We start from the raw sequence: 26,923 nt of genomic DNA, 5'->3' as shown, positions 1-26,923 counted from the left end.
CTCTGAAAACCCCCTTCTCTTTCTTCTTGGACTCTGAGCCTGTGTTGGTGTACGCCCCTGGGGCTAGAGAGGGGACACAGACAGATGAGAAGGCTGTGGGGGGAGGGGCAAGCTGGGTGCAGAGAACTTGGTACTTCTTCCTGGTGACTTGGTTGGGTGGCGCTGGGGGAGAGGGGAAAGGGACTGCTGAGTGGAAAGGAGGCCCAAAGGAAGCTTTACTGACCCTCCATGGACATCTGAGTGTGAGAAAAGGAGCTGGCACAGGACAGCATGGGTGGTCACCTGGACAGTGAGATGACTTTCAGCTAAGCAAGTTTGGCCTGGACCCTGCCTGGAAATTGGGGGACCTTTTTGACTCAGGAGTTTCAGAGACGTCTTTGTGGGTTCCTGGGAGTGCCTAGTAGGAACACCCAGAAGAGGTCCTGCTTACTTTGGGACCTGTCCTGGTTCTGTGGGAGGCTTACCTAGGAACCTATGTGACACCTGAGCCGAAGGCTGATTCTCTGCTGATACCTGACTTCTCCAGCCCCCCAGCCCCGGAAGGCTCTTGATTTTTGGTTCCCTTGTTTCCTAGGCTCTGCTTTCCAGTGCAGGTGAACAGGCTGCCTCGGGAGACCCTGCTGTGTGCCACACTCTATGCGCTGCCCATTCCCCCTCCTGGGAGTTCCTCTGAAGCCAATAAGCAGAGGCGGGTGCCTGAAGCCCTGGGCTGGGTCACTACCCCTCTCTTCAACTTCAGACAGTACGTGAGCCCCAGGGGAGCAGCTTCTGGCCTTGGAAGGGAACCAGGGGAAGGAGATTAAAAACCTGGTTGCGGCCGGGCGGTGGTGGCGCACACCTTTAACCCCAGCACTCGGGAGGCAGAGGCAGGCGGATCTCTGTGAGTTCGAGGCCAGCCTGGGCTACCAAGTGAGTTCCAGGAGAGGCACAAAGCTACACAGAGAAACCCTGTCTCGAAAAACCAAAAAAAAAAAAAAAGCTGGTTGCTACACTCAGTGTCCCCTGGGAAGGGTTGGCCGCATGGAGCTCACTGTGAAGTCCAGAGGGCCTGAGCCCCAGTAGAGAAGCCAATGCACAGGTCTAGTGACCAGGACTATTGATGGAAGCTGGTGGGTGGGGGAGGGGGCATGGGACAGCAGGGTTCCTGTAACAAGTCATCTGGTCCTGTCCTCAGGACTTTAGAGGTCATCTATCCAGGCCTCTCTGCCTCATGGAGATATCCCAGCCAAGCAGTCATCCTGGTCAGGGAGTGGTGAGCTTGGAGAGGCTTTCTTCCATGGGAGCCTTCCTAGAGATTAGAAATAACAGCTGGGCGATGGTGGCCTTTAATCCCAGCACTCGGGAGGCAGAAGCAGGTGGATCTCTGTGAGTTCCCGGCCAGCTTGGTCTCCAAAGTGAGTTTCGGGAAAAGGAGCAAAGCTACACAGAGAAACCCTGTTTCGAAAAATCCAGAAATAAGAGCCGTGGTCTGTGGGAAGAATCAAAGAGACAGGTGGGGAGACACTTAACTAGAAAAGGTTTGGAGACAAGAGGGCTGGAGAGAACCCCACCACTCACAGTGGTTGGTAACTCATCTCCCTCTCCTTCTACCTCAGAGTCTTGACCTGTGGCCGGAAGCTTCTGGGCTTGTGGCCAGCAACACAAGAAAACTCCGGTGCCCGCTGGAGTGCACCTAATTTCCACCAGCCAGACAGTGTCATCCTGCAGGTGAGACACTCTCTCCCATCCAGCTGTCACACAGCACCAAAGTCGCCTCCAAGGCCCTCAGTGAGCTCTGGGCAGGAGCGGCGGGCATGGGATGAGATGTGACCGAGCACTCCCGTGCATGTGAGGGCATGAGTAGAAAGTATCCGCCCCCCATTTCACATCAGTCTCTGAAGGTGAGGTCTGAGACCGTCTCCACCCAGAGCGCACCCTGTTTTGAGTCCTCATCCTTCTAGTCCTGATCTAAAAAGGTGCTTCTCTCGGGGCCCAAGAGAAAGCAATCCCGTTAGTCACTCAGGGAACCTGTTCTCCTTGGAGGAAAGGAGAGAAGTTGCCTCAACCCTAGTTCTGATTGCCCTTTCTCAAGCCCGTGAGATGCTGTGGTATGGAGTAGGGAATGGTAAAACTGACAGAATATGAAATAGAAATATACAGAGTGCATGCTTCGGGAGGCAGGTGTTTTTGTCTTGACTCTGTGCCTAGAAAAACACCCAATTCAGGCCAGGGTGCAGTGGGCACTTGCTGAATGAGTGAGTAGAACTCCTTGGAGAACTGTATCTTCCCGCTCTGGTGCCCATTTTTGGAGGGAAAGGTATTCGGTGGCTCAGAGCAAGTGATCACAGGTCCTAGAGTTAGTAGATCCTTCACCCAAGGTGTGGTCCCAGATCCCCTCAGGCTACAGCGCCTCCGGAACCACACTAGGGCGTCCCCAGCTTCAGCCTGGGCACTCTCCGTGGCTTGCCCGAGTAATACCTGTTGAGGGGTTTGAGGTGGGGCTTTTCCTGTCTTTAAGCAGCTCAAGCCAGCCTTTCCCACCCATGTCCATTTTGCCTATGTTCCTTTTTTCTTTTTTTTGAGGGAAAGGCTTGGATGAAACAGGGCCTCTCCATGATTCTTGACTGTCCTGGAACTTACTGTGTAGATGAGGCTGCCCACAAACATACATACTCCTGCCTCAGCCTTTTTCCAGTGTTAGGATTCCTGGTGTAACCCACCACCACGATAGGCTTCCTATGGTTTCCTTTCAGTTTTTGCTAAAAGTTACAGCTGGGACTTTGGGGATCCCCATGGACATCTGGGTTATTTTACAAAGAGCCTCAGGGAAGGGGAGGGAAGGATTGAGGCACCTGAGTGTGACAGAACAGCCGGGGACCCAGGGAAGTGGCCGCCGCCGCCGCCGCCTCCACTGACACTGTCTTCTCCTTGCTGCTTCTGCTTCTCCTCCGATCCTGTCCCAAGATTGACTTCCCCACCTCGGCCTTTGACATCAAGTTCACCAGCCCTCCCGGAGACAAGTTCAGCCCCCGCTATGAGTTTGGCAGCCTCCGGGAGGAGGACCAACACAAACTCAAAGACATCACGCAGAAGGAGTCCCTGTACTGGTAAGGCCCTGGACCCTTCCGTGTGTGACCCAGACCCTTCCGTGTGTGACCCAGGCTTCCCACCGTCTGTCCACATCAGCCTGACCTTTTCCCTCCCAGCATCTAGTCCCGGCCCTGGTGCTGGAGGACTGGAGGCAGTCGGTGAGATAGTCATTGCTACCACCCAGGCAGGCAGAAGGTGGTGGCAGCTCCCAGACCTTTCCCTAGCGGATGCTAGGGGAAATGGATAGGGCAGGTCAGGAAATGAATGTCCAGCCCCACACTAGTGACCTGTCCCAGACCCACCTACCAGGAGGATCAGAGCTTTGCTGCTACCCTAGATACACTGGTCTGGTGAGGCAGCTGGTTGCTGACCTCACCTCCCTGCCCCCACCGCCTCCTACCTACCCCTTCCACACCAACAGCCTTTGCATTTTTCTGGCCTTGTCACATTCCAAAAAGGATCAGGTGTCTTGGCAAGCTGGCAGCTCTCAGGAGTGAAGGAGTCCATGCTGATCTCATCCTTGGGGCTGCTGTGTCCACCAGTGTTGGAGAGGGAGGGGTGAGAATGAGGGCAGGTGGGGCCCTCGCTCATCCGAGCCACTTCTCCAGGCCCTGCATAGCCCTGTGGGTATGCTGGGCGGGGGAACAGGAGATGCAGACCTCCCCGCCCCCACCCCACTCCTGACCCCTCACTTCATTAGCCCCTCAGCTCCTGTCTCCCATTAGACACCTGATCTCAGGCAAGTCCCAATTAGCTACAGACCCTGTAAAGCTAAGGGAAGTCCCAAGAGGCTTCTCAGCTGTCCAAACCCTGACAAGTGTTGCCCACTGCCCTCTAGTGGCCCTACTCGGGAGTCGTACCCTCAGGGCATCCCCTGGTCGGGTTTTACTGGCCCATGCTTTCAGCCTCGGTCTGACGCATGCCCCTGAGATGGGATCAGAGCTGAGATCTGGACCCTGCTTTCCAAGCTGAGCTTCACATTGCAGTCACCTGTGATCATTTTAAAATACCCGATGCCTAGTTTCTGGAGACATTCCGACTCAGTGGGCGTTGGGGTGGGACCTAGGCGCCAGAAGTCACCAAGCCCCTCAGGTGATTAGAATGCACAGTGAAGTTGGGAAGCCACTGAATGGTAGGTAGTATGGGCAGCCATTCCCTTGGAATGTAAGTTCTCTGCCCTCAGGCTCACTCCACCGCTCTCCTGCTCTCCTCGCAGGCTCTCCGATGCTGACAGGAAGCACCTGTGGGAAAAGCGCTATTACTGCCACGCGGAGGTGAGCTCCCTCCCCCTGGTGCTGGCCAGCGCCCCCAGCTGGGAGTGGGCTTGCCTGCCGGACATCTATGCTCTCCTGAAGCAGTGGACACACATGAACCACCAGGATGCCCTGGGGCTCCTGCATGCCACGTGAGTGGAAGCTCCTCCTTGTCCTGGCCTCAGCCCTGCCGTCACCGATGGGCCAGTTGGGGGACAGGTGGCACAGACATGAGTCTTCAGGGCTTTTCTAGTTTTCTTTTTGCTTTGTCTTGTGTCTCCCCAGTCTCTTAAGATGGTGCTGTCCCCTGGAGTCCACCACTGTCATTTCCCACACATGCTTCATTAGGTGTCTGAGCGCTCTCCTATTCACCCATCACATAGCATTAAATTGTAAATGTTTCAGCATGAACTTTTTGTTAAACAAACAATTTTGGGTTTTTGGGTTTTTTTTTGTTTTTGTTTTTTGTTTTTGTTTTGTTTGGGACAGGCTCTCATGTAGCCCTACCTGCCCTGGAATTCGCTTTGCAGACCAGGCTGGCCTTGAACTCACAGAGCTTCAGAGATCTGCCTGTCTCTGCCTCCCGAGTGATGGGATTAAAGGCGTGGGCCTCAGTGCTCCAGGTGCACGCACATTATTAGCAGAGCTCAGGGTTCCATTTTTTTTTCTTTTGAGGCAAAATTTACATATAAGAAGATGTCCAAACCTCACATAATCATCCATAGTTCCAACAAATGCTTTCCCTTGTACAGCCCAAACTTTTCTTTCTGAGTTCTGATTTTAACAATCCTCTCTTCTCTTTCTCCAATTGCTGGACCCCAAAATTTAGGGTCTCAGGTGGGCGCCCCAAGAACCCAGACTCAGTCCAGTTGATGCAACAGCACGAGGATTTTATTAAAGAAACATCTGTACAGATGGGCAAACTCTGCTCCAAAGAGCAAGAGTCACATCTTACTGCAGCCCCATAAGGGCTTTTAAAGGAAAAACCCACAAAACCCACAAGATTACAATTCCCATACAATTTCATGGCCTGATCACAGAGTGGGTACAGTCACATCAGCATGTACATTCTTCCTGAAACCTCAAGGGGGGTATCAGGGAGGGGGTGGAGTTTACACAAAGGTCACAGTGGTTCTTCCTGGAACACTTGCAACTATCCCAGTCACAGTTGAGCACATCTCTTAACAGAAATCTTTTTACATTGTTACATTGTTACAGGGGTGATTGAGTAGTGGCTGAGTCAGGTGGCCCTTGGAACTAGTTTTCTTTTTAGTTCCTTATTTCCTGGTGCTTGAAGTTTCTCTTTTTCTGAGGCTTGGGGGTGTAAGCCTGAAGGGCTAGGGTCTTTCACAATGAGTTCTTGGGGTCACGGGGCTGCCAGTCTGAGCTGCCTTTTCTAGATTGTACCCAGGCCTTCCGGCTTATTTTCTTGCCATCTCAGCAATCAAAATGTATCCGCCTTGGAGACTTTTTGAGGCTACATCTTTGCTAATCCCTGCAAAACTCATTTCCCGGGCTGTCTCTTGGCTTATATAAACCCCCACAGTTCTCTATTGCTTGCCTGGCAGGCTTTGTATTGTAGGATGTTACCAAAAAACCTGCTTCACCCACTCGAGGGCTCCTTGACGGTAGGAATTTTTAACACAGTGGGAGTTAAGGAAGAGCTCTGGGAGCGGTGTGGAGGACTTTGTTCTATTTCCTTTAAAGTGTTCAAGCAATAAGAAAGGCTATTTTCCTGCTCTTCCCAAGGGAGACTGTCCATGAGGTGGGCGGGCCCATCCCTAAGGGCTGCCCCCCAGAAGAGATGCCGATCTTGAGGGGGAAGGGGATAGAACTTTTCCTTCTCTGTGCCTCTGATACACAGGCTCAAGTCTCTCAGTTGCAGCCCGCGATGGGGATTGTCAAGTCTCTGAACTCTTTCTTTTTTTTTTTTTTTAAGATTTATTTATTTATTATATATACAATGTTCTGCCTGCATGCCAGATCTCATTGCAGATGGTTGTGAGCCACCATGTGGTTGCTGGGAATTGAACTCAGGACCCCTGGAAGAGCAGCCAGTGCTCCTAACCACTGAGCCATCTCTCCAGCCCCCCGTCTCTCAACTCTTTTACAGCTTCCCTGACCAGGAGGTGCGTCGGATGGCCGTGCAGTGGATCGGCTCTCTCTCGGACGCAGAGCTGCTGGACTACCTGCCCCAGCTCGTACAGGTGCGGGGACTCGGAGTTCCCATGCCCCGACTCGTCTTTCTACGTCTGCCCTCGGAAGCCACCGGCCCAGGGCCGGGAGTCAGGGTAGATCTCGGGTGGTTAATGAAGTCTCCTGTTTGCTTTCTTCTGAACAGGCCCTGAAGTATGAGTGCTACCTGGATAGCCCCTTGGTGCGCTTTCTCCTGAAGCGAGCCATCTCTGACCTGAGAGTGACCCACTACTTCTTCTGGTAAACTCACGTGCAGAAAGAAGGGAGGTAGGCAGGGTCTTTAGTGCAAGCCCAGTTCCCCTGTGGCAGGTGGGCCTGAGGCATGTTTGCTGATGGACCCGGTGGCTTTGGTCTAGAGCATGCATCTTCCTCAAGGAGGTCTTCATTCACCTCCATGTAACTCAGGGAGTTTATATCCCCCTTTCCTACCCACCCATGACAGAAGTATAAAGTCAAGATGAGCTGTAGAAGGGCTGTAGCTCAAAGACAGGGAAGACATTCGAAGTCTCTTTCCCTCCGAGGTGTGGGGTGGGCTTTGTGAGTTGAGGCCGAGTGTGACCCTGGCCTCCCTGGCTCGATGCTGTGGCTCCTGAGTGGCCTGACTCCCCGCTGGCCCTGCCTTGCAGGTTACTGAAGGATAGTCTCAAGGACTCTCAGTTCAGCATCCGCTACCAGTACCTGCTGGCGGCCTTGCTGTGCTGCTGTGGCAAGGGGCTGAGGGAGGAGTTTAATCGCCAGTGCTGGCTTGTCAATACCCTGGCCAAACTGGCCCAGCAGGTCCGAGAGGCCACCCCATCTGCACGCCAGGTAAGTAAGGCTGCCTCTCCCTGTCCCTGTTTCTAGCCGAGGCTTGTGTGACTAGGACTTTACTTCCCAGGCATCCTGAGAGGCAGGATGGAAAGGGACTGTCTCCGATTTAGAAATTAGAAGGAGGTGGCTGTTACCTGCAGGCCGTAAGCAGATAGTCCCCAAGCTGGCCACACAGCTCATGAATGTGTTTTGCTTGGCTTGCAAAATATCATTAGGATTTTGACTTAGCTGTCTGCCTTAAAGGCAAGGCATGCTTGCGTATGTTGTCCTCTGCACAAGCTCAGTCAGTAGGTGAGGGCTAAGGTCCGCTCACCTTTTGCCGTGGGGAGCCATGGCTCGGGGCTGAGACGGGTGACAGAAAGGGGCACCTTTATCTGTTTGTGTGAAGGCACTATGCCACACCAGTGGTGCCTCCGGTTTCTGACATTTAAAACTTATGAGATCATTGTCTGTAAGTCTGGATCTTAGGCTTCTCTTAGCAAAGCCCGGAAGGACTTAGCCCTTGTGATACCACTTGCCCTCGTTCGATGCCTGCTTCTTCCCTTCTCCTGGCTGCCTTGCCTCTGTAGAAACTCAGCTGTGCTTCCTGAGCACTGAGCAAGTCTGGGACCCAAGCAGGGGTGGTCCTTCTTCCCAAGAGTTTCTCAGAAGTTGTCCCTGTTACTTAGGCACAGGACTAGGCTCCTTCCTCTGGGGGATAGATGCTTGGCCCTCAGTGGGGCCTCTGGGCCTCTCACCTCATCCCCGCTCTCCCCCACTCCCTCTGAAGGGCATCCTTCGCACGGGCTTGGAGGAGGTGAAGCAGTTCTTTGCCCTCAACGGTTCATGCCGTCTGCCGCTTAGCCCCAGCCTGCTGGTGAAGGGCATTGTGCCCAGGGTGAGTCTCTGCTAGATGAAGAACTTCAAAGAATGGGGACCACTTGGGGGAGGTGAGGGCCTCCTTACTCTGTCTTAGGAGAGGAGGGTGGAAGGCAAACATGTGGCCTCTTCCCAGCTTGACTGTGTGTGGACTCGGCCGACTACTGTAACTGTGCAGGGCAGAAGAACTGGGTCAGAGGCTGGGTCTCCCTGGTGATGCTGAGGGTGGAGCTGGGGAAGGTGGGGAGGATGGCCGCTCTTATCCTCACTGTTCAGCACGGGTCTGTTGGTTGGTTGTTTCGATCCATCCTCACAACTCTTAGGCATGTGGTGCTCTTGTGGAAGTGTAGGACGTGGGATTTACCAGAAGTCACAAACTAGTAAGCTGTGTACAGAGCGAAGGGAGGAGGGTGGGCAATCAGATGTTAGAGCCAGGGTTCTAGCAACTGAAGCCAGGAAGAGGGAAGCAAGGAGAGGGATGTGGACTTTGGGTTCCTGGGAAATATGGAAGATGTCATGCACATGTCCTGGGTGTGGACCACTCTGACATGAGTCACCGCCCTCTCCACTGTATAGGACTGTTCCTACTTCAATTCCAATGCGGTCCCCCTGAAGCTCGCCTTCCAAAATGTGGATCCCCTAGGTGAGAACATCCGGGTCATCTTCAAGGTGAGGATGCTTCGCCCAGCAGGGTGTGAGGGCACAGGAGGGGATGACCCTGGGGCAAGCCTGGGCTATGTAGTGACTTCCAGGCCAGTCTGGGCTAGATATCGAGACACTGTTTCAAAAAACATAACAAGGCAAAAACCCTGTCTCGAAAAACCAAAATCAATCAAAAAAAAAAAAAAAAAAGGCGGCAAAACCAGTACTTTAGTCATGCCTAGTAGGGGTGAAAGCCATGAGGAGAAGAAGAGAATGTTCCAGACTGGCAGGAAAGGTCTGCACTGTTCCATTCTCCTGTCCTCTCCTCCGCTGCCTCCTCCTCCATCCTCCCTCCCTCCCCGTTGCTGGGGATTGAACTCAGGGCCGTGAGCATCCCAGGCAATGACTCTAACCACTGACCCATATCTCTAGTTCTCATGCCGCCTTTTATTATTGGAAAGACCATGGGGTAAAAAGGGATTCTGATAAATGCTGCATGGCCCCAGAAGGCTAAGAGCAGTGTTGGGAGAAACAGAGGCACTGGATAGCTCAGAATATGGGAACCCTTTCTGGGAGGCAGGGCTACTCCCACAACATGCCATGGGCAAGGCGATGCTCGGATTCTGGCAGAGGATGTGGCTGGCTGCTGGAGAGTTTCTATGAGGTGCTGGTGACACTAGATGAATCTCCTGTTTTCCCTCTGACTGGCTCCTCCGTGGTGCTGACAAGGAAACAAATGAGAGTCTCAGAGGATGTTCTGCAGAGGGGCAGGCAGCACGTACCTACCCGGGGCTCAGGAATAGAATGTGTGCTCAGCATTCTAGAACCTTATAGCACAAGTTTGTAGTTAGTTTCTGATCTGGTAGAAATGTTCAAGGTTTTAAAAGGCCTGGTGAACCAGACACGGTGGTGTGTATCTGTAATCCAGTACTCACAGGCAGAGGCAGGAAGATTGCTGGTCAAAACCAACCTGGGCTGCCCAGAGAGAACTTGTCTCAAACAAACAGGTCTAGTGATCAGGAGGGTTTCTTGCAGAAAAGAAACCATAATTCAGTTCAGATGGGGATGCAGCCATGGGGGGGGGGGGGTACAGCAGGGGGCAGACTGCAGAGGTCAGCCTCACCGCTCCTGTTCCTCAACCTCCTGAGGGCCAGATCAACAGGTGAGTGACAGAGAACCGGGGAACTGCCCTCTCTCCCTGCTGCTGCAGTTTGGAATGCTGTGGGGTCTGGGAGCCTGGAGGAGGGAGTGGAAATGGATTTTAATCACCCCTCTTCCCTCTGCAGTGTGGGGATGACCTTCGCCAGGACATGCTCACCCTGCAGATGATTCGAATCATGAGCAAGATCTGGGTGCAGGAGGGGCTGGATATGCGCATGGTCATTTTCCGATGCTTCTCCACTGGCCGAGGGAGAGGTCAGTGGGGAGTCGGGCAGGGCACCCCCTTCCCTCACTGCCTGCTTTCCCAGCATGAACAATGGAGAACAGAAGGGCAGGACTGTTCTATGAGAAGATGTGGGGTGACTTGAAAAAGAAAGCAAGGGAGAGATTGTTGGGAAATAAAACAGACCTGGAGGCATAGCAACCTCTGTGGACTTTGGATCTTGATCGAGCAAGCCAATTGTAGTTTTGAGATGGCTGTAGGAAAATTTGAAAATAGGCTGGCTTCAAGGGCCACAGTTAAGTTTTTTTGGATGTGACAGGTACGTGGTTATTATGTCCTTGTTCATTATATTTAAAAGAGACTATTGTGCTGGGTGGTGGTGGTGGTGGCGGCGGCGGCGGCGGCGGCGGCGGCGGCGGCGGCGGCGCACGCCTATAATCCCAGCACTTGGGAAGCAGAGACAGGTGGATCTCTGTTGAGTTCGAGGCCAGCTTGGTCTACAAAGCAAGTTCCAGAACAGCTAGGACTGTTACACAGAGAAACCCTGTCCCCAAAAATAAATAAATAAGTAAATAAATAAAAGAAGTATCTATTACATGAAGTGGCGTGTCTAAAGCAGAGTGTGGTAACAACACATCTATAATCCCAGCTCTCAGATGAGGCAGGAGGATCAGAAGTCCCAGGCCAGCTTGGGCTACAGAGGGAGACCCTCCAGCTGGAACAGCAGGAAGTAGGAAGCTAACTGGGTAATGGAAGATGAAATGAAATTAGCCAAAGTGTTGATGATTACTGAAGCTGGGTGATGGCTACATGAGAACTGATTAAAAGCCCTGTATATATTTTAAGAGTTTCATAGTAAAATCTGAAAAGAACAACAAGAAGCAACCTCACGACCTGGGGAAGCCTAGAGCCAGTCTAGACTATGTGGTGTGGGCGTGGTCTTCTTACCATCCTCCATCATGGAATCCTCCTACTGGCAGACTTTGTCCAAAGGCTCCGGGGCTTTGCTCGTGGGCTTTGCGTCTAGTCCAGCGAAGATAGACGTCCTCACTCTGTTCTGAAGCCTGAGTCTGATCCCTTCTCTCTCAGGGATGGTGGAGATGATACCCAACGCTGAGACCCTGCGCAAGATCCAGGTGGAGCATGGGGTGACTGGCTCCTTCAAGGACCGTCCCCTGGCCGACTGGCTACAGAAACACAACCCTGGGGAGGATGAGTACGAAAAGGTAGGTGACTGTGGCTTATGGCTCCGCTACCACCAGACCCGCACGCACACAGATTAGCCAGCTCAGCTTTGCTGAAGGATATGCTCTTTGTGGACCGATGTAGCTAGAGATGGGTCAGATGACGGTTGTAAATTAACAGCATCTTTTAGTATTGGTCAGATATCGTTTTAACTAACCCAAGCCCCTTTTTTTGTGGGCATGAGTCAGGTGCCCCCCTTGCTCCAAGCAGTGGGGCTGGTATGCAAGACTGTAACTTGAAGCCAAGATTGAAGTTAGTGATGTGAGCAAAGAGGCCTGGCTGGCCCCTGACTACAGGGAAGAAGGTGAGCTTCCAGGGAACGCAGAGCCTTGGTGGTCTGCTGTTACCCACGGCCAGTCCACAGCTTCATGACTGTAGTCTTTGGGTAAATGAAGTTTGGGGTGAGAGTGGAAAGGGGCAGGTTACAATAAAAATACCAGACTGTGGCACATTCTTTTAATCCCAGCACTCAGGAGGCAGAGGCAGGTCGATACCTCCAAGTTCCAAGCCAGCCAGGGCTACATAGTAAGACTCTGTCTCAAAAACAAACAAAAATGCCAGAATGTTAATTCCTATAAGGCTTGCTTCTAGGGAATATAAATAGTAATTTATGTTGATCAATGAGTTTTTATTCGGAAGGAAGACGTGCAGGCATCCAAATTATAACCAGAATACGTCTGATGGGTGTGCGATCAGGTGGTCTTTTTTTTTTTTTTTTTTTTTTTTTTTTGGTTTTTCGAGACAGGGTTTCTCTGTGTAGCTTTGTGCCTTTCCTAGAACTCACTTGGTAGCCCAGGCTGGCCTCGAACTCACAGAGATCCGCCTGGCTCTGCCTCCCGAGTGCTGGGATTAAAGGCGTGCGCCACCACCGCCCGGCTGCGATCAGGTGGTCTTAAATGGCCCTAGTAAGTGTGTGGTTCCCCAGGGTTTGTTTCTTTGTTTGTTTGTGTGGTTGGTTGGTTGGTTGGTTGGTTGGTTTTTTGAGACAGGGTTTCTCTGTGTAGTTTTGGTACCTGTCCTGGATCTCGCTGTGTAGACCAGGCTGGCCTCGAACTCACAGAGATCCACCTGGCCCTGCCTCCCAAGTGCTGGGATTAAAGGCGTGTGCCACCACCGCCCAGCAGTTCCCAGGGTTTAATCCCTTAGCCCCCCTGTGCTCTCTAACACACTCTTTACTGACATGCCCTCTGTTACGCCCTCTATCCCTACTCATGTACTGATGACTCCAAAGCCCTTCTTGTAGCCCTCTTTTCCATGCAGCCTGGCCTGCTGGAGTCCTCTGCTGCATCTCTGATGTCATCAAACTCCGTGGAGGCAAAGCTTAGAACCCCCCCCCCCACTGCCCCATCCCTACTCCCATCTTGAGGCCTGCATGTTTTGTGTTTCCCGTCAGAAAATGTAGGATGCTGTAGTCACCCACACCAGAGCCACCAGCTTCTTCATGGTCCCTCTGCCTGGTTTCAGGGATTTAAGTCCAGAACCATTCATGTCACTGCTGTGCTCCGGGTTTTTCAGAGGCTCCTCCCAGATGTGGATGGAGATCCCACATCTCCATCCCTGCCTTTGTCATCCAGCGTGGCCCACCCCAGTCTCCTGCCCCGATCACTTAGGCTCCAGTGTAGGGGATACGTGCTCGTGTTTAGCGCCTTTAGACGATGATACCTTTGGCCTAGAAACTCATTCCCTCTTCCTCAGCCTCGAACGCTGCTCCTTCTACATCATGCGACTCCACCTTGGGGAGGACCGTTGCTTCTTCTCTCCCTCCTCCAGACCCATGTGCTATCTATGCTAATGTGGTTTTTCAGGTGTCGAAGGCCCGCATAACAAGTGCTGGGCTAGGTGCTAGATTGTAATCACTCCATGCCAATGTGCTAGCAAATCATAATAAATGTGGAAGTGTCTACAAGCAGGCGCATACCTAGAAGCTGACTCTCTTTTTTTTTTTTTTTTCTTTTTTTTGGTTTTTCAGCAGGACCTCACTCTGTAGCATAGCTCAGGCTGGCCTGAAACTCACAATCCTCCTGCCTCAGCTTCCTGAGTGCTAGGATTGTAGGGATGAGGCACGGTGCTAGTAGTTTCTTATGGTAATGCCTGGAAAAGAACGTGACTATACTCAGGAAACGACACCCATATTTCATCAGTGAGACCCTCAAGTTAGGAGGGGGACCCCATATAAATTGAGGTTCATACCTGCCCAACTCAGGGAGGAGGTAGGGGAGTGTAGTCATTACTGGTGGGCACCAGTACAGCTTTTTGTGATCCTCCAGAGGCCTCATCGAAGATAGAAAGAATACCTATGACAGGGAGGGGCAGGTTAATGGAGATGTTAAGCCCAAACTGGGATTGGATAGGCTATGCTCCTTACCAAGTGGTTTCTTTTCATTCATAGATTTTTGCTTTCTAAGAAATGGTCTTTCCATTACAGAAGCTGAATTCTGTGATATCTGTTTTGAGAGTCACCATGTAGCTCTGGCTGGCCTGGAACTCATTATGTAGACCAAGTCAGCCTAAAACTCACAGAGACCTACCTCTGCCTCCCAAGTGCCATCACACCTGGGCCCCTCCTCCTTTTTTTTTTTTTTTGTGCGTGAACATGAGTGGGGTAAGTGCACACACCCATGGGTGTGCATGCTAAGGCCAAAGCAAGACACCAAGTGTCTTTCTCTGTCACTCCGTACTTTACTGTCTTTAGGTAGGGTCTGTTGAGGAAGGAACTGGAAGCTTGCTGTTTTGGGGAGGTTGGCTAGTGAGTGCTCAGCCTGTCTGTGTCCCATCACATTGGGGTTACAGGCACGCACTGCCATACCTAGCTCTTTACATTGGTCCTGGGGATTCCAACTCAGGTCCTCATGCTTACAGCACAAGTGCTCCTACCTGAGCCCCTCCCACCCCTTGAGCCCCAAAATATCTCCAACACATTTTACCAAATAGAGATGTCTGATTTTCAAGTGCAAAACAGTGCAGGAAGTGTGAAGCTGTCTCAGCTCTTCTTTGGAGCGCAGGGTTTTAATTAGGGAAGCATCTAGCTGGTCCCAAACACTAAGGGAATGGAGTGTTATTTGGGGCAGGAAGAAGGGTCATGTACCAGGCTTTTTCTTTTGGGCCACCAGCCAGCTCCCAAATCATGACACAGAGACTTAGTTTTGAATGCCTAGCCTAGCTTAAGCATGTTTCTGGCTAGCTCTTTTAACTTAAAGTAACCTGTTTCTCGTTATCTACCTTTTGCCTCAGGGCTCATTACCTTTCTTCCTTCTGTATATCTTATTTCACTGCTTTTCTGTGTCCAGCTGGCATCTGCCTGGCATCTTGCCCTGGGCATGTCATTTCCTTCTCTTTCTCCTTGAGCCTAGATTTCTCCTCCTATGTATTCTCTCTGCCTGGCAGCCCTGCCTAGCTATTGGTTGTTCAGCTCTTTAATAGACCAATCAGGTGCCTTAAGCAGGCAAGGTGAAAGACATGCAACACATCTTTACATCACTGAACACACATCCTTACATCGTTAAACAAATGTAACACATCTTTGCCTAGTTAAAACAAGATTCTACAACAGGGTCAGGTGCCCTGAGTTCTGATACTCAGCATCCACTCTTGAGTCGGGGTTATCACGACCTGCTGGAAAAGTTTTAAGCATCAGCCTTTCTGTCTACTAAGGTCTCCAGTCTGAACTGCACATGTCCACTGTCTTTCCAGCCCCAAAAACCAAATTCAGATGAAGGGTATATATAGACATATAAACCTTCCATGTCCTACTTCAAATACGTGGACGATGGAAGGTGTTTCTTTTTACATAAGCCTGTGCTTTGGTATAGGATGAGGATGAGCAGGCAGGTGCTGGGTGCTGCTGGAGTTCACATGAGAAAGGTCAGAGCTGGCCGTGGTCCCACCTCCTGCCTCCACTCTGCACAGGCTGTGGAGAACTTCATCTACTCCTGTGCTGGCTGCTGTGTGGCTACCTACATCTTGGGCATCTGTGACAGACACAATGACAACATCATGCTGAAGACCACCGGGCACATGTTCCATATAGATTTCGGCCGCTTCCTGGGCCATGCGCAGATGTTTGGCAATATCAAGAGGTAAGTGGCCCCCTGTGTGAAAGGCTAGAGTGGTTCAGAGCTGGGGCGAAATACTGTGATCGAAAGCAACTGGGCCTCAGAGCACTGACCCTGGGCAAGCCGCTCTGAAGAAGAGAAGACTGATAAGGAGCTCAAGTTCATGCAGAGCCTTGTGGAAGGTGAGGATCAGCTGATCCATGATGAGGGGCTGAGGACTGAGCAAAGGGACAGGTACTTGAGCTTCAGCAAGGACCCCAGTTGGGTAGCTGGGAGAAAGCATCACTAGTTCCCTGGTTAGAACACACGATGAGGGGTGAAGGAAAGCAGACCCTGGTGATGCTTACAAGGTGACCCCCCCCCTTCTCCATATTGACCTTCTCCCTGTATGTTCCCTTGGCTCAGGGACCGCGCCCCCTTTGTCTTCACCTCGGACATGGCGTATGTCATCAACGGGGGTGACAAGCCTTCCAGCCGCTTCCATGATTTTGTTGACCTTTGCTGCCAGGCCTACAACCTCATTCGCAAGCACACCCACCTCTTCCTCAACCTTCTGGGCCTGGTGAGGAGCTCGTCTCTTTATGACCCTCCTTATTACCTGGCTCCATCTTTAACACTGCCCGGGATTTTTCCAGAGGGTTCCTGGAGACCCACGTCTCTCAGTTGTGCTCCCCCGTCTTCCCTAAAGGCAGGGACCCAAACTACTAGGAACAGTGATGCCTGACACACACACACACACACACACACACACACACACACACCCCCCCCCCCCCCCCCCCCCGCACTTAGCCTCTCAGTTCCTGTGGCCCTCTAACCCCTGCCCACAGCATCTGCCTATAACCCCAGACGATCATGGAGCCTAGTACAGGAAACCTTGCCTCAGGGTAGAGAGCAAGCCCTCCTTTCTTCTTCTAGATGTTGTCCTGTGGCATCCCTGAGCTCTCTGACCTGGAGGACCTCAAGTATGTGTATGATGCCCTGAGGCCTCAGGACACAGAGGCCAATGCACCACCTACTTCACAAGGTAACACAGTGCTGCCCACCCAAGTGGTTCGCAGGCTGCTGAGTTGGCAGGAGCAGGCTGGGCAGTGGGAAAGGCTTAGTCCAAATGGCAGGGCCAGGACTTGGTTCTCCTGTCCTGGTTTTGCCTTGGTAATCATTTTGTTCCTGTTTACATTCTGGGGCTAATATGTATAAGTAGGGCTATTAGCATCTCTCTCCTCCTCTTCCTCCTCTTCCTCCTCCTCCTTCCCTCCTTCCTTTCCTCCTCCTTCCCCTCCTCCCCCTCCTCCTCCTTCCTCCTCCTCCTTCTCTTCCTTCTGCCTACTTCTGCCTCCCAACTGCTGATATTAAAGGTGTGCGCCACCACTGCCTGGCTCTTATCTGGGTTCCTACAGATCCCAATCAGAGACTTTTGTCTAGGAGGCAGTGTAGAAGCTGGATTTCATAATAGGTTTTATTTATTCATTTATTGTTTTTCAAGACAGCGTCTTTCTGTGTAGCCCTGGCTGTCTTAGAATTTCTTTTGTAGATCAGGCTAGCCTTGAAGGAGCTCAAAGATCCACCTGCCTCTGCTGGAATCGCACCCAGTTTATGATATTTTTTAGCTCTTTCGGTCAGACCCTTCCCCTTTCAGGAGACCTCACTTAGAAGTTAGTCTTTTTGAGCAGGGTCTAGTGTGGCACTGGGATTCCATTTGATAGTTACTATTTAGACAGTTGCTGTCCCAAGTTCCCTCCTACCTTGTTTTGAGTGTCTTTGGCAGGAGGAATAAGAACTCAGGATTCACAAACGCAAACTGCATGACATAATTGTGTCAATCATGTGCTCCATGAGACTATTACATTGGGAACATAATTTGATCTGGTGGTTAATTTCAGGACTCAGGGCTGGGCATGGTAGCCCACACCTGTAATCCTAGTACTTGGGAAGCTGAGACAGGAGGATCACCATGAATTTGAGGGCAGCCTGGGCTACATAGTGAGATCCTGTCTACCCCCACCCCCCACCCCTTCACCCCCAAATCTCAGGAATATCTGTTTGGATAGCTATCAAGGCAGAGGGAGGTTGGGTCCATGGTTACATCCTTTGTTTCCCATCCTGCACAAACAGGTTGATAGAGTCCAGCCTGGGCAGCGTAGCCACGAAACTCAACTTTTTCATCCATAACCTGGCTCAGATGAAGTTCACGGGCTCAGATGACCGGCTGACCCTTTCCTTTGCGCCCCGAACACACACGCTCAAGAGCTCTGGCCGCATCAGTGATGTTTTTCTCTGCCGGCATGAGAAGGTCTTCCACCCCAGCAAGGGCTATGTGAGTGTTCGCCCCTCTGACGCTCTGTTGCTTCTTGTCCACTCATCTTCTTGGGGTTAACTCTTTCTTCACACCTGCGCAGTGGGCCCTGGAGTTTACCAAGGCTCTTGCACTGGGAATGATCCCAGACAGACCAGTTCCCTCCATTAAGTGATCTGCATAGGTTCAGGCAGCTGAACTGGTTTGTAATTCTGTGAGACACGTGTCCTGTGAGACACAGGCAGGAGGTCTCTGCTTTCAAGTTCCTGCCTGTATGCGGCCCACCCTCTTTTCTCCCCTGGAGGCTCTTCTGAGACCCTTTTCCTTCTGGAAAGCACCACGCACACACACTCACACAGGCACATGTGCACGTCTGTCCCCTGTCCCCTCTAGGAGGCAGGTGGTCAGGCAGGTGGACTCTGAGTTCTGGCCTTTGCAGATATATGTGGTGAAGGTGATGAGAGAGAACGCTCATGAGGCATCTTACATCCAGAGGACGTTCGAGGAGTTCCAGGAACTGCACAATAAGCTGCGCCTGCTCTTCCCTTCTTCCTTCCTGCCCAGGTAGCCCCCACCCCACCCCCCTGCGCATGCCCCCATCCTCTTGAGCTCAAAGATACGGGGGAGGGAGGAAGGATGGAGCTAGCAGGCAGACTGTTTCAGAAAGGACTCCTTGAAACGGAGGATCTCTACCTGCTTTACACTGCCAGGTAGTGGGGTTGGTGACAAGTGCGCCCCCTGCTGGCTGTTAGTGCCAGCCAGCCCAACAGCTTTGCGGAAAAACAAAACAAAACAAAACACAGACGCACCAGCCAGAAAGCAAGCCAGCTGAGCTGAAAGCAGGGGCACTGGGTGAATCTGAACATGACTCAAAGTTTATAACTTATCAAAGAATTACCCCGTTTTTCCTAATGGATAAAGTGTGACACACACACATTCAGCCTTGAAAGGGACCTTTGACACCTACGTCACAGATGAGCCTAAACGAAACGGGCCAGTCAGGAGAAGATAAAAAGCCATGTGGCCCTACTCATCGGAGCCCCCTAGAGCAGTCAGAGCCCTGGGGACTGAATGCAGAATCGGTGGTTGAGATCTAACAGGTGTGATGCTTTAGTTCGGCAAGATGAAAGGAGGTTCTGGACCTGGCTTCTGGGGACATTCATGCAGCATTGTGAATGTCCTCAGTGCCACAGAACCGAACCCACAAGTCTTTAATAATGCTTGATGATTAAAATGCTGGAATTGTCTGGGGTCCCGGGAAGAGAGACAGAGACAGAGACAGAGAGTAAGAGAGACAGAGAGTAAGAGAGAGATAGAAACAGACTAACCCACAGACGTGAGCACAGACTGGGGAGTCCGGTAGGAGTCAGGGAGGCAAGGGTCCCCCAGAAGAGAAGCAGCTTGGAATTGAGGATCAGGTAAATAGAAATGCAAAGGAAATATCTAAAATCTTCATACTCACTCCCCATCCCCGTGTCCCTCGTCTTCCTGTCCGTCCAGCTTCCCCAGCCGATTTGTGATTGGCCGCTCCCGGGGGGAGGCGGTGGCTGAGCGGCGGAGGGAGGACCTAAACGGTTACGCCTGGCACTTGATCCACGCAGCTCCGGAGGTGGCCGAGGTGAGTGCGTGGGTGTCGGGTGTGAGAGGAGGGGCCTGAGTCATGGGGAGGTCATCTGGTCTGTCTACCTGGTGAATGACCAGTGCCGGCTCTGCTGAGGATTAGAGAGCACAGGTCCGTGGTGGATCGAGCCTCCGGCCCAGGTCTTTTCATTTCCTGTGTTTATTAGAAACACTCTCCAGACAAAGGCTTCTGTTTCAGCCCCAGGCTAACTCCGTCAGATCTCCCCAAGCTGGTGTGTTGATAGGGGAATAGAGAAGACGGGGTAGACAGGTGGTGGTGCCCGCCTTTAATCCCAGCACTCAGGGAGACAGAGGCAGGCGGATCTCTGTGAGTTCGAGGCCAGCCTGGTCTACAGAGCGAGATCCAGGACAGCCAGAGATACACAGAGAAACCCTGTCTCGAAAAACAAAAGAAAGAAAAGAGGACAGGAGTAGCATAGACTGCTTTCGACCTGAAGTGGCTTGTTTTGTTGTTTTGTTTTTTACTTATTTTTGTCCATTTTGATTTTTGAGATGTGGTCTCACTCTCACATAGAACTCACTTTGCAGACCAGGTTAGCCTTGAACTTGTAACAGTCTTCTTCCTTTTGTTTCTTGATTGCTGAGATTACAGGAATTTGTTTCCCAACCCACCCAACTATTGACTTTTTTTTCTTAAAAAACAAACAAAGTGTGTGTGTATGTCTATCTGTCTGTCTGTCTGTCTGTGTCTATGTCTAAATAAAAATAGCCCTTCCTGGGTCATGTCTTACTGGAGTGGCCCTGTTTTCTGGTCTGTTCCAGTGTGATCTGGTATATACCTTCTTCCACCCCCTTCCCCGGGATGAGAAGGCTTCAGGCACGAGCCCAGCTCCGAAGTCCTCAGGTACGGTACCTTCCTGGTGGCAGTCCCCACAAAACACATCCCCACTCTTTGTCAACTTTCTTTTCTGTTCAGTTGCTTACTTTCTGGGGACTCTGGTTTACGTTTAGGGCTGTGGTGTCCACAGCTCTATGGCTCAGTTCCCTAGGGATGGATATTTATTCAGTGATAACCCCTCTCAGATTGGGTACACTCATCCCAACCCAACTCTGCATCGCATTCCAGACCCATGTGAGTATCAGAAACCAGACAGGCTGGGGCAGAACTTCAGGAAGAAAGTAGAAATGTCTGCCTGGCACCAGTCAGGGGCACTTCTGGCCTACGGATCTTTCTCAGCTTCCTTTTTCCCTACAGATGGGACGTGGGCCCGGCCTGTTGGGAAGGTCGGTGGGGAGGTGAAACTGTCGATTTCCTACAAGAACAACAAGCTCTTCATCATGGTGATGCATATTCGGGGCTTGGTAAGTGCAGGCACAGCCCTCACCGGGTCCTTCATCTTTCTGCTGGTAGTTTTTGGGTGAGTCAGTTCTCTGCTCCCGGATAATGAGAGTAACCACAGATGTTTACTGAGCCTCCGCCACAGGCTGCCCATGCCAGGCCTGCGGTTGACCAGGCGATTCAAGACACAGCTGCTTGCTTGCTGTGGTCTATGCGGCTGTATCCTGAGCACTGTGAGCCTCTTTATAAAGTGATGTTGGTGCCTCTCTTCAGGGCTTGCTGTGGGGATGAAGTGAGATAATCCATGGGATGCACTTGCCTTTCTGAGTAGTACTGTTGTTATGGTAATTATGGTTTTTATAAAAGAGAGGCCCAGGGGGCTTGCTACCTGGTTATAGTAATAGATAAATATAGATAGGTGAGTCTAGACAGGGCAGCCACTGGACTTCCTTCAGGCATATTCAAGGCAGTATATAATTAATTTTGGCACAGGTTCTAAGGACATCATGAATGGGGAAGGAACTTTTGTTGAACATTTACAATGCCCAGCATCCAATGTTGCTTTTTTTGAAGACTGGAACACCAAGTCATAGCAGAAGAGTGTACTTTGGAGTCAAAGAAATGTTGGTTTTGTGTTCACATTGGGCTATCACTCACTCATTCGTTCAACAAATGTTATCTGGTGCCTACTAATACATTAGCCCTTGATGCAGGAGAAGTCAGAACACCGCTGTGCCACAGGGTACTTACAGTCCACTTAGAAAGGGCAGACTATAGAATAGATATGGAGAATAAATGGTGTGTCAGTGGGTTGAGAACTGTACAAGAAATAAAGCAGACCAGGAGTCCCGGGGGGAAGAGGAGGCCTCAGTGATAAGATCTATACAAAGACCTAAGGAAGGGAGGGAGGAAGCCCCCTGTGTAAATCTGAGAGAGGATTGATTGCTTCAGACCTGTGGCGCAGTTAGGTCTAAAAGCCCAGACTCAGGAGAAAACCTGTGTGTGTGCTAGTTCCCATTGGCTACAGCCCAGGGTGAACGGCAAAGAAACCAGTGGGCGCATAGTAAGGCTCTGGCTTCACTCCTGATAGAAATCCTTACAGGTCTTTGGGTAAATGTGCTGTGTTCTGACTTAAGTGTCAGGTTTTTTAATTTACTTATTAATTTTTGTGAGACAGGCTTTCAATCTAGTCCAGACTAGCCTGGAACTGGAACTCCATGTAGCCCATCTGGCCTTGACCACAAGGCAGTCCTCCTGACTCAGCCTTCCAAGTACTAGGGTTTCAGTCATGAAATGTTACTCTCAGCTTTGACTTAAGGATGAGTCTGGAGACTGTGGGTTGGACCCAGGCTCTAAAAACAAACAAAAACTAGAACAGAGTCAACCTGAGTGAATCAGTAGTCCGCGGACCTTGAGCAAGCAACCTCTTCTCACTGACTCATACACACCTCTACCTGTTAGGGCTTAAAAGGGACCAAATGACAAAATAGCATGGAGAGGAGATGCCCGGGGAGAGTTGATGGTTCACTTAAACTCTATTACAAGCCAGGCCTAGTGATGCATTCCTTTGATCTCAGCACTCAGGAGGCAGAGACAGGTAGATGGATCTCTGTGAGTTCAGCCTGGTCTATATAGTGAGCTCCAGGACAGCCAGGGCTATGTAGAGAGATCCTGTCTCAGAAAACTAAAACTGAAAAATTACACACACACACACACACACACACACACACACACACACGCGTGCACGCATTTTTGTTTGTTTGTTTTTTTGCTTTTTGAGACAGGGTTTCTCTGTGTAGCTTTTAAGTCTGTTCTGGAAATCATTCTGTAGACCAGGCTGGCCTCGAACTCACAGAGATCCACCTGCCTCTGTCTCCCGAGTGCTGGGATTAAAGGTGTGCGCCACTACTGCCCAGCTCATTTATATATATTTTAACATAATCATGGTAGATCTTTTTATGAGCATATATATGTATGCATATATGTATATATTTTTAATGTAATCATGGTAGATCTTTTTATCAGCATGTAATGAGCTGGAAAGCAGACAAAAAGATTAAGTATGCACTACAAAAAGCCAGCGGGTGAATGAGAGAGACTCTAGATCAGAGTGTGGCTTCAGGGATGACTAGAAAGTGGAAGAGACTGTGGGATCTTCATCTTCTGTTTCATTCCATTATAGCAGCCGCTCCAGGATGGGAACGACCCTGACCCCTATGTAAAGATTTACCTCCTTCCTGACCCTCAGAAGACCACAAAGAGGAAAACCAAAGTGGCCCGGAAAACCTGCAATCCTACCTACAATGAGATGGTGTGTGGAAACGGGGTGGGGGGTGGGGGGTGGGGGTGCAGGGCAGTGCAGGGGTTGGCAAACCACTTCTTGCTTGTTTGTTTGGGTTTTTTTTTGTTTTTTCGAGACAGGGTTTCTCTGTGTAGTTTTGGAGCCTGTCCTGGATCTCACTCTGTAGGCCAGGCTGGCCTCAAACTCACAGAGATCCACCTGGCTCTACCTCCCGAATGCTGGGATTAAAGGCGTGCGCCACCACTACTGGGTGGCAAACTACTTCTTTAATTATTTATTTTGGTTTTTTTGGGACTCAAATTCCATATGTAACTGAGGCTGGCCTTAAATTCCTGATTCTTCTGCCACTGCCTCCTGAGGGCTGGGATTCTAGGCATGAGCCACACAACACCTGGCAACAAACTGTCCGTTCTTTAAAAAAAAAAAAAAAAAGATTTATTTATTATGTATACAGTGTTCTGCCTGCACGCCAGAAGAGGGCACCAGATCTCATTACAGATGGTTGTGAGCCACCATGTGGGTGCTGGAAATTGAACTCAGGACCTCTGGAAGAGCAGTCGGTGCTCTTAACCTCTGAGTCATCTCTCCAGCTGTCTTTTCTTATAAGTTATTTGTATTGGAGCAAGTCACACTTGCTGATTTAGGTGCCATGACTGCTTTTCTGTTCAGTGGTGGCCTTGAGCATTTTGGTATGGACTATACTTTTTTAATATTGGTTTTATTTATGTGGAAATGTGCCAATGGCTGACAGAAGATCCAGTTACAGGTAGAGCTAGAGTTACAGGTAGTTTTGAGCTTCCAGACAGCAAACACTTTTTTTTCTTTTTTTAAAGTGTGCATTGGTGTTTGGCCTGCATGTATGTCTGCATGAGGGTATTGGTATTGGATCCTCTGGAACTTGAGTTCTAGACAGTTGTGAGCTGCCAAGTGGGTGCTGGATTTTTTTTTTTTTTTTTAAAGATATATTTATTATGTATACTGTGTTTTATCTGCATGTACCCTTGCCTGCCAGAAGAGGGCACCAGATCTCATTACAGATGGTTGTGAGCCATGATGTGGTTGCTGGGAAATGAACTCAGGAGCTCTCGAAGAACAGCCAGTGCTCTTAACCTCTTAGCCATCTCTCCAGCCCATGGTGCTGGGTTGTTTTTTGTTGAGACAGAGTTTCTCTACATAACAGCTCCGGCTGTCCTGAAACTTGCTTCATAGACCAAGCTGGCCTCAAACTCACAGAGATCCGCCTGCCTCTGCCTCCCAAGTGCTAGAGTTAAAGGTGTGCGCCACCATGTCGGGCAACAACCACTGCTCTTAACCGCTGAGCCGTCTCTCTCTCCAGCCTGACAGCAAGCACCCTCAACCAGCGAGCTGTTTTTTGAGCCCCCACCTTCTTATAAAGCTTAACACACTGTGCCACCTGCCCCCCCCCACCCGCCACCCCCCACCCCCGGAGTGAAAGCTTTCAAACCCTGAGGGCTGTGATTCTCAAGATGGGACTTGGGCCCCCTTGAGGGGAGGAGCCTGCTGGCCCTGTGTGGAGGATGACCAGAGGCTCCCATAAACATAATCCCAGCCTTCGGGAGGCAGAGGCAGAGGCAGGATTGCTGTGAGCACCAGGCCAGCCTGGGCTACCCTATCTTAAAGAAACCACCCCAGGGGCTGGTCATCTCTTCTGAGCTCCCCGTGGACTTGGCCCTGCCCTGTCTCACAGCTCCTCTCTCTTCCCAATGCCCACGTTTGCAGTTGGTGTATGACGGGATCCCCAAGGGAGACCTGCAGCAGCGGGAGCTCCAGCTGAGTGTGCTGAGTGAACAAGGATTTTGGGAGAACGTGCTCCTTGGGGAGGTACACATCCGCCTTCGGGAGCTGGACCTGGCCCAGGAGAAGACCGGCTGGTTTGCACTGGGATCTCGAGGGCCCGGAACCTCATGAGCCCAGTCACGGCCCAGACCTGCAGCTGCTGCCCAGAGCTGGAGGAGAAGTCTCTCCCCTGCCTGACTCCTTTGCTAGGAAGAGGCGGAGCCCTCGGCGGCGGCGGCCTTTCCCACGGTCCAGGTGGACCTGACCTCGGGGAGGGGCTGGAGGAGTCCAGCGCTCTCCGCTGCCCCTTCCTCAGCAGACTGCGCTCGGGTTGATCGTGGGGAGCAGCCCCCTTGGAAGCTGTGGGGTTGCAGCAGAGTTTTAAGTTTACCTTGTGTCAAGGGAGCAATGCCTGCTTCGGGGTGTGTGGAGTGCAGGCCGTTTGAAGTAGCACTTGGGGGAGGGTGGGTGGACATTTTTATTTTTATTTTTAAAAAATGAAATAGTAACGTTGTCCTAACTGGGACAGGAAGCTTGGTGAGAGAGAGGCATACTGTGCCTCAGAGGGCAAATGAGGACTATTTGGGGTTTTTTGTATGATGAAAGTTCTTATTGGACTTTTCCCCAGGATTTTTTGGGTTTTGTTTTCTAGCTATAGGAAATGTTGGGGAAGGCCCCCCCCCCCCCGTAGGTCCTCAGTGAAGCCCTCCCCCTCTCAGGCGCACTGGGGAAGGGTGGGGAGGACTCACTGGCTGCTGGGCTGAGGCCCTCTACGGGGCCGTCCGATTCTGCCTCCAAAGGAGAGCAACGTGATACCTATGTGTGTAAGGAAAGGCCTTCCATGTCAGGGGTCCACCAAGGACCTATATTCAGGGACCCACGCTCTTTTAGGGCCAAGTTTTTCCTCTCTTCTCCCCCTGCTGGTCGGATTTGACTCTTAACGCTTTCTTCTCCCCCTCCCCGCTCCGATCTCTCAGCCCTCTGTGGGTCCTGGTGAATACACTGGGGTGCTTCTATGCCCCATCTTGTTTGATGGGACAAAATGCTGCCAACCCTTAGCTCTGGGCCACTTGCTGCACAGTTTCTGGAATACGTTCCCTGAGACCCTCTACTACTTTCTCTCCCAAACCCTGCTTCTGTCACACTTCCAAAGGAATTTCATTCTGTAGGGCCACAAAGCTGTTTAGTGTGTAGACAAAGGGTGCCCAGGCCGTAGCCAAGGAGGCTGGAGAGAGTGAAGATCGGTCAAGGCAATTGTTTCTTCCGGTTATCTTCCTGGCCAGAAGGAGGCTGCACTGCAGCACATACTCTTTAGAAAACAAACAAAAGATTCTTTCAACACATGTCTTTCTTCTGTGGTGCTAGGGGTCAACCCAGGGTCCTCTGAGTGCTAGGCAAGCACTCTACCACCCAGCCCACCTCATACTCCCTGTTCCTCACCAGATGAATTTAAAATCCACTCGAGTTTCTCTCCAAAGAGCTGTCTTATTTAAAAAGTGAGGGATAGGGACTCCATTTAACTTTGTTGTTTCTTGAGACAGGGTCTCGCTATGTAGACTATGCTGGCCTCGAACTCATAGAGATCTGCCTACCTCTGCCTCTGTAGGGCTGGAATTAAAGGCAATTAACTTTTGTTTTTTTCGAGACAGGCGGTTTCTTTGTGTAGCTTTGGAACCTATTCTGGAACTCGCTCTGTAGACCAGGCTGGCCTAGAACTCACAGAGATCCACCTGCCTCTGCCTCCCGAGTGCTGGGATTAAAGGCGTGTGCCGCCACCGGCAGGCAATTAACTTTTTAAAGCAGGAGTTAGCTGATGAGGGAAAAGGGTTAGCAAGGACACCATAAACAGTTTCTCTGTGACCCCACTACTGGAGAGAGAAAAGCTCTGTTCATTGAAGCCAAATGGAAGCAAGGAAGGTTTCATTTTGCTTGTGTTTTTGTTTATGGGTGAGGATATCATATTGCCCAGGTTGGCCTCATACTCCTATGTAGACGAGGATAACCTTGATCTACTTGCCTTCAACCACCCAGGTGCTAAGATTACAGGCATGAGCCGCCACATCTATTCACTTTTTTCTTTATTAAAAATGCCAGGCCAGTGA

General features: G+C 51.0%; 1 protein-coding gene across 1 annotated transcript in view; it reads left to right on the top strand.

Moving 5' to 3' along the window:
- The window catches only part of Pik3c2b (phosphatidylinositol-4-phosphate 3-kinase catalytic subunit type 2 beta), a 44,717-nt gene extending 19,220 nt beyond the window's left edge, over positions 1 to 25,497 (top strand). The window contains 22 exon segments of the mRNA XM_059280630.1: positions 575 to 742; positions 1,596 to 1,707; positions 2,944 to 3,086; positions 4,286 to 4,474; positions 6,436 to 6,529; positions 6,664 to 6,758; positions 7,145 to 7,325; positions 8,098 to 8,205; positions 8,763 to 8,855; positions 10,115 to 10,244; positions 11,302 to 11,438; positions 15,364 to 15,533; positions 15,915 to 16,071; positions 16,425 to 16,512; positions 16,515 to 16,533; positions 17,622 to 17,823; positions 18,242 to 18,366; positions 19,303 to 19,420; positions 20,206 to 20,287; positions 20,639 to 20,745; positions 22,905 to 23,033; positions 24,765 to 25,497. Of these exon segments, the coding sequence (XP_059136613.1) occupies positions 575 to 742; positions 1,596 to 1,707; positions 2,944 to 3,086; positions 4,286 to 4,474; positions 6,436 to 6,529; positions 6,664 to 6,758; positions 7,145 to 7,325; positions 8,098 to 8,205; positions 8,763 to 8,855; positions 10,115 to 10,244; positions 11,302 to 11,438; positions 15,364 to 15,533; positions 15,915 to 16,071; positions 16,425 to 16,512; positions 16,515 to 16,533; positions 17,622 to 17,823; positions 18,242 to 18,366; positions 19,303 to 19,420; positions 20,206 to 20,287; positions 20,639 to 20,745; positions 22,905 to 23,033; positions 24,765 to 24,953 (2,836 nt within the window). The 3' untranslated portion in view covers positions 24,954 to 25,497.
- The last annotated feature ends 1,426 nt before the right edge of the window (positions 25,498 to 26,923 follow it).

This window comes from Peromyscus eremicus, chromosome 15 (genome assembly GCF_949786415.1).
Source record: "Peromyscus eremicus chromosome 15, PerEre_H2_v1, whole genome shotgun sequence".
Taxonomy (NCBI): Eukaryota; Metazoa; Chordata; class Mammalia; order Rodentia; family Cricetidae; genus Peromyscus; species Peromyscus eremicus.
The sequence above is the reverse complement of the archived record's forward strand: the minus strand, read 5'-3'. Positions and strand labels throughout refer to the sequence as shown.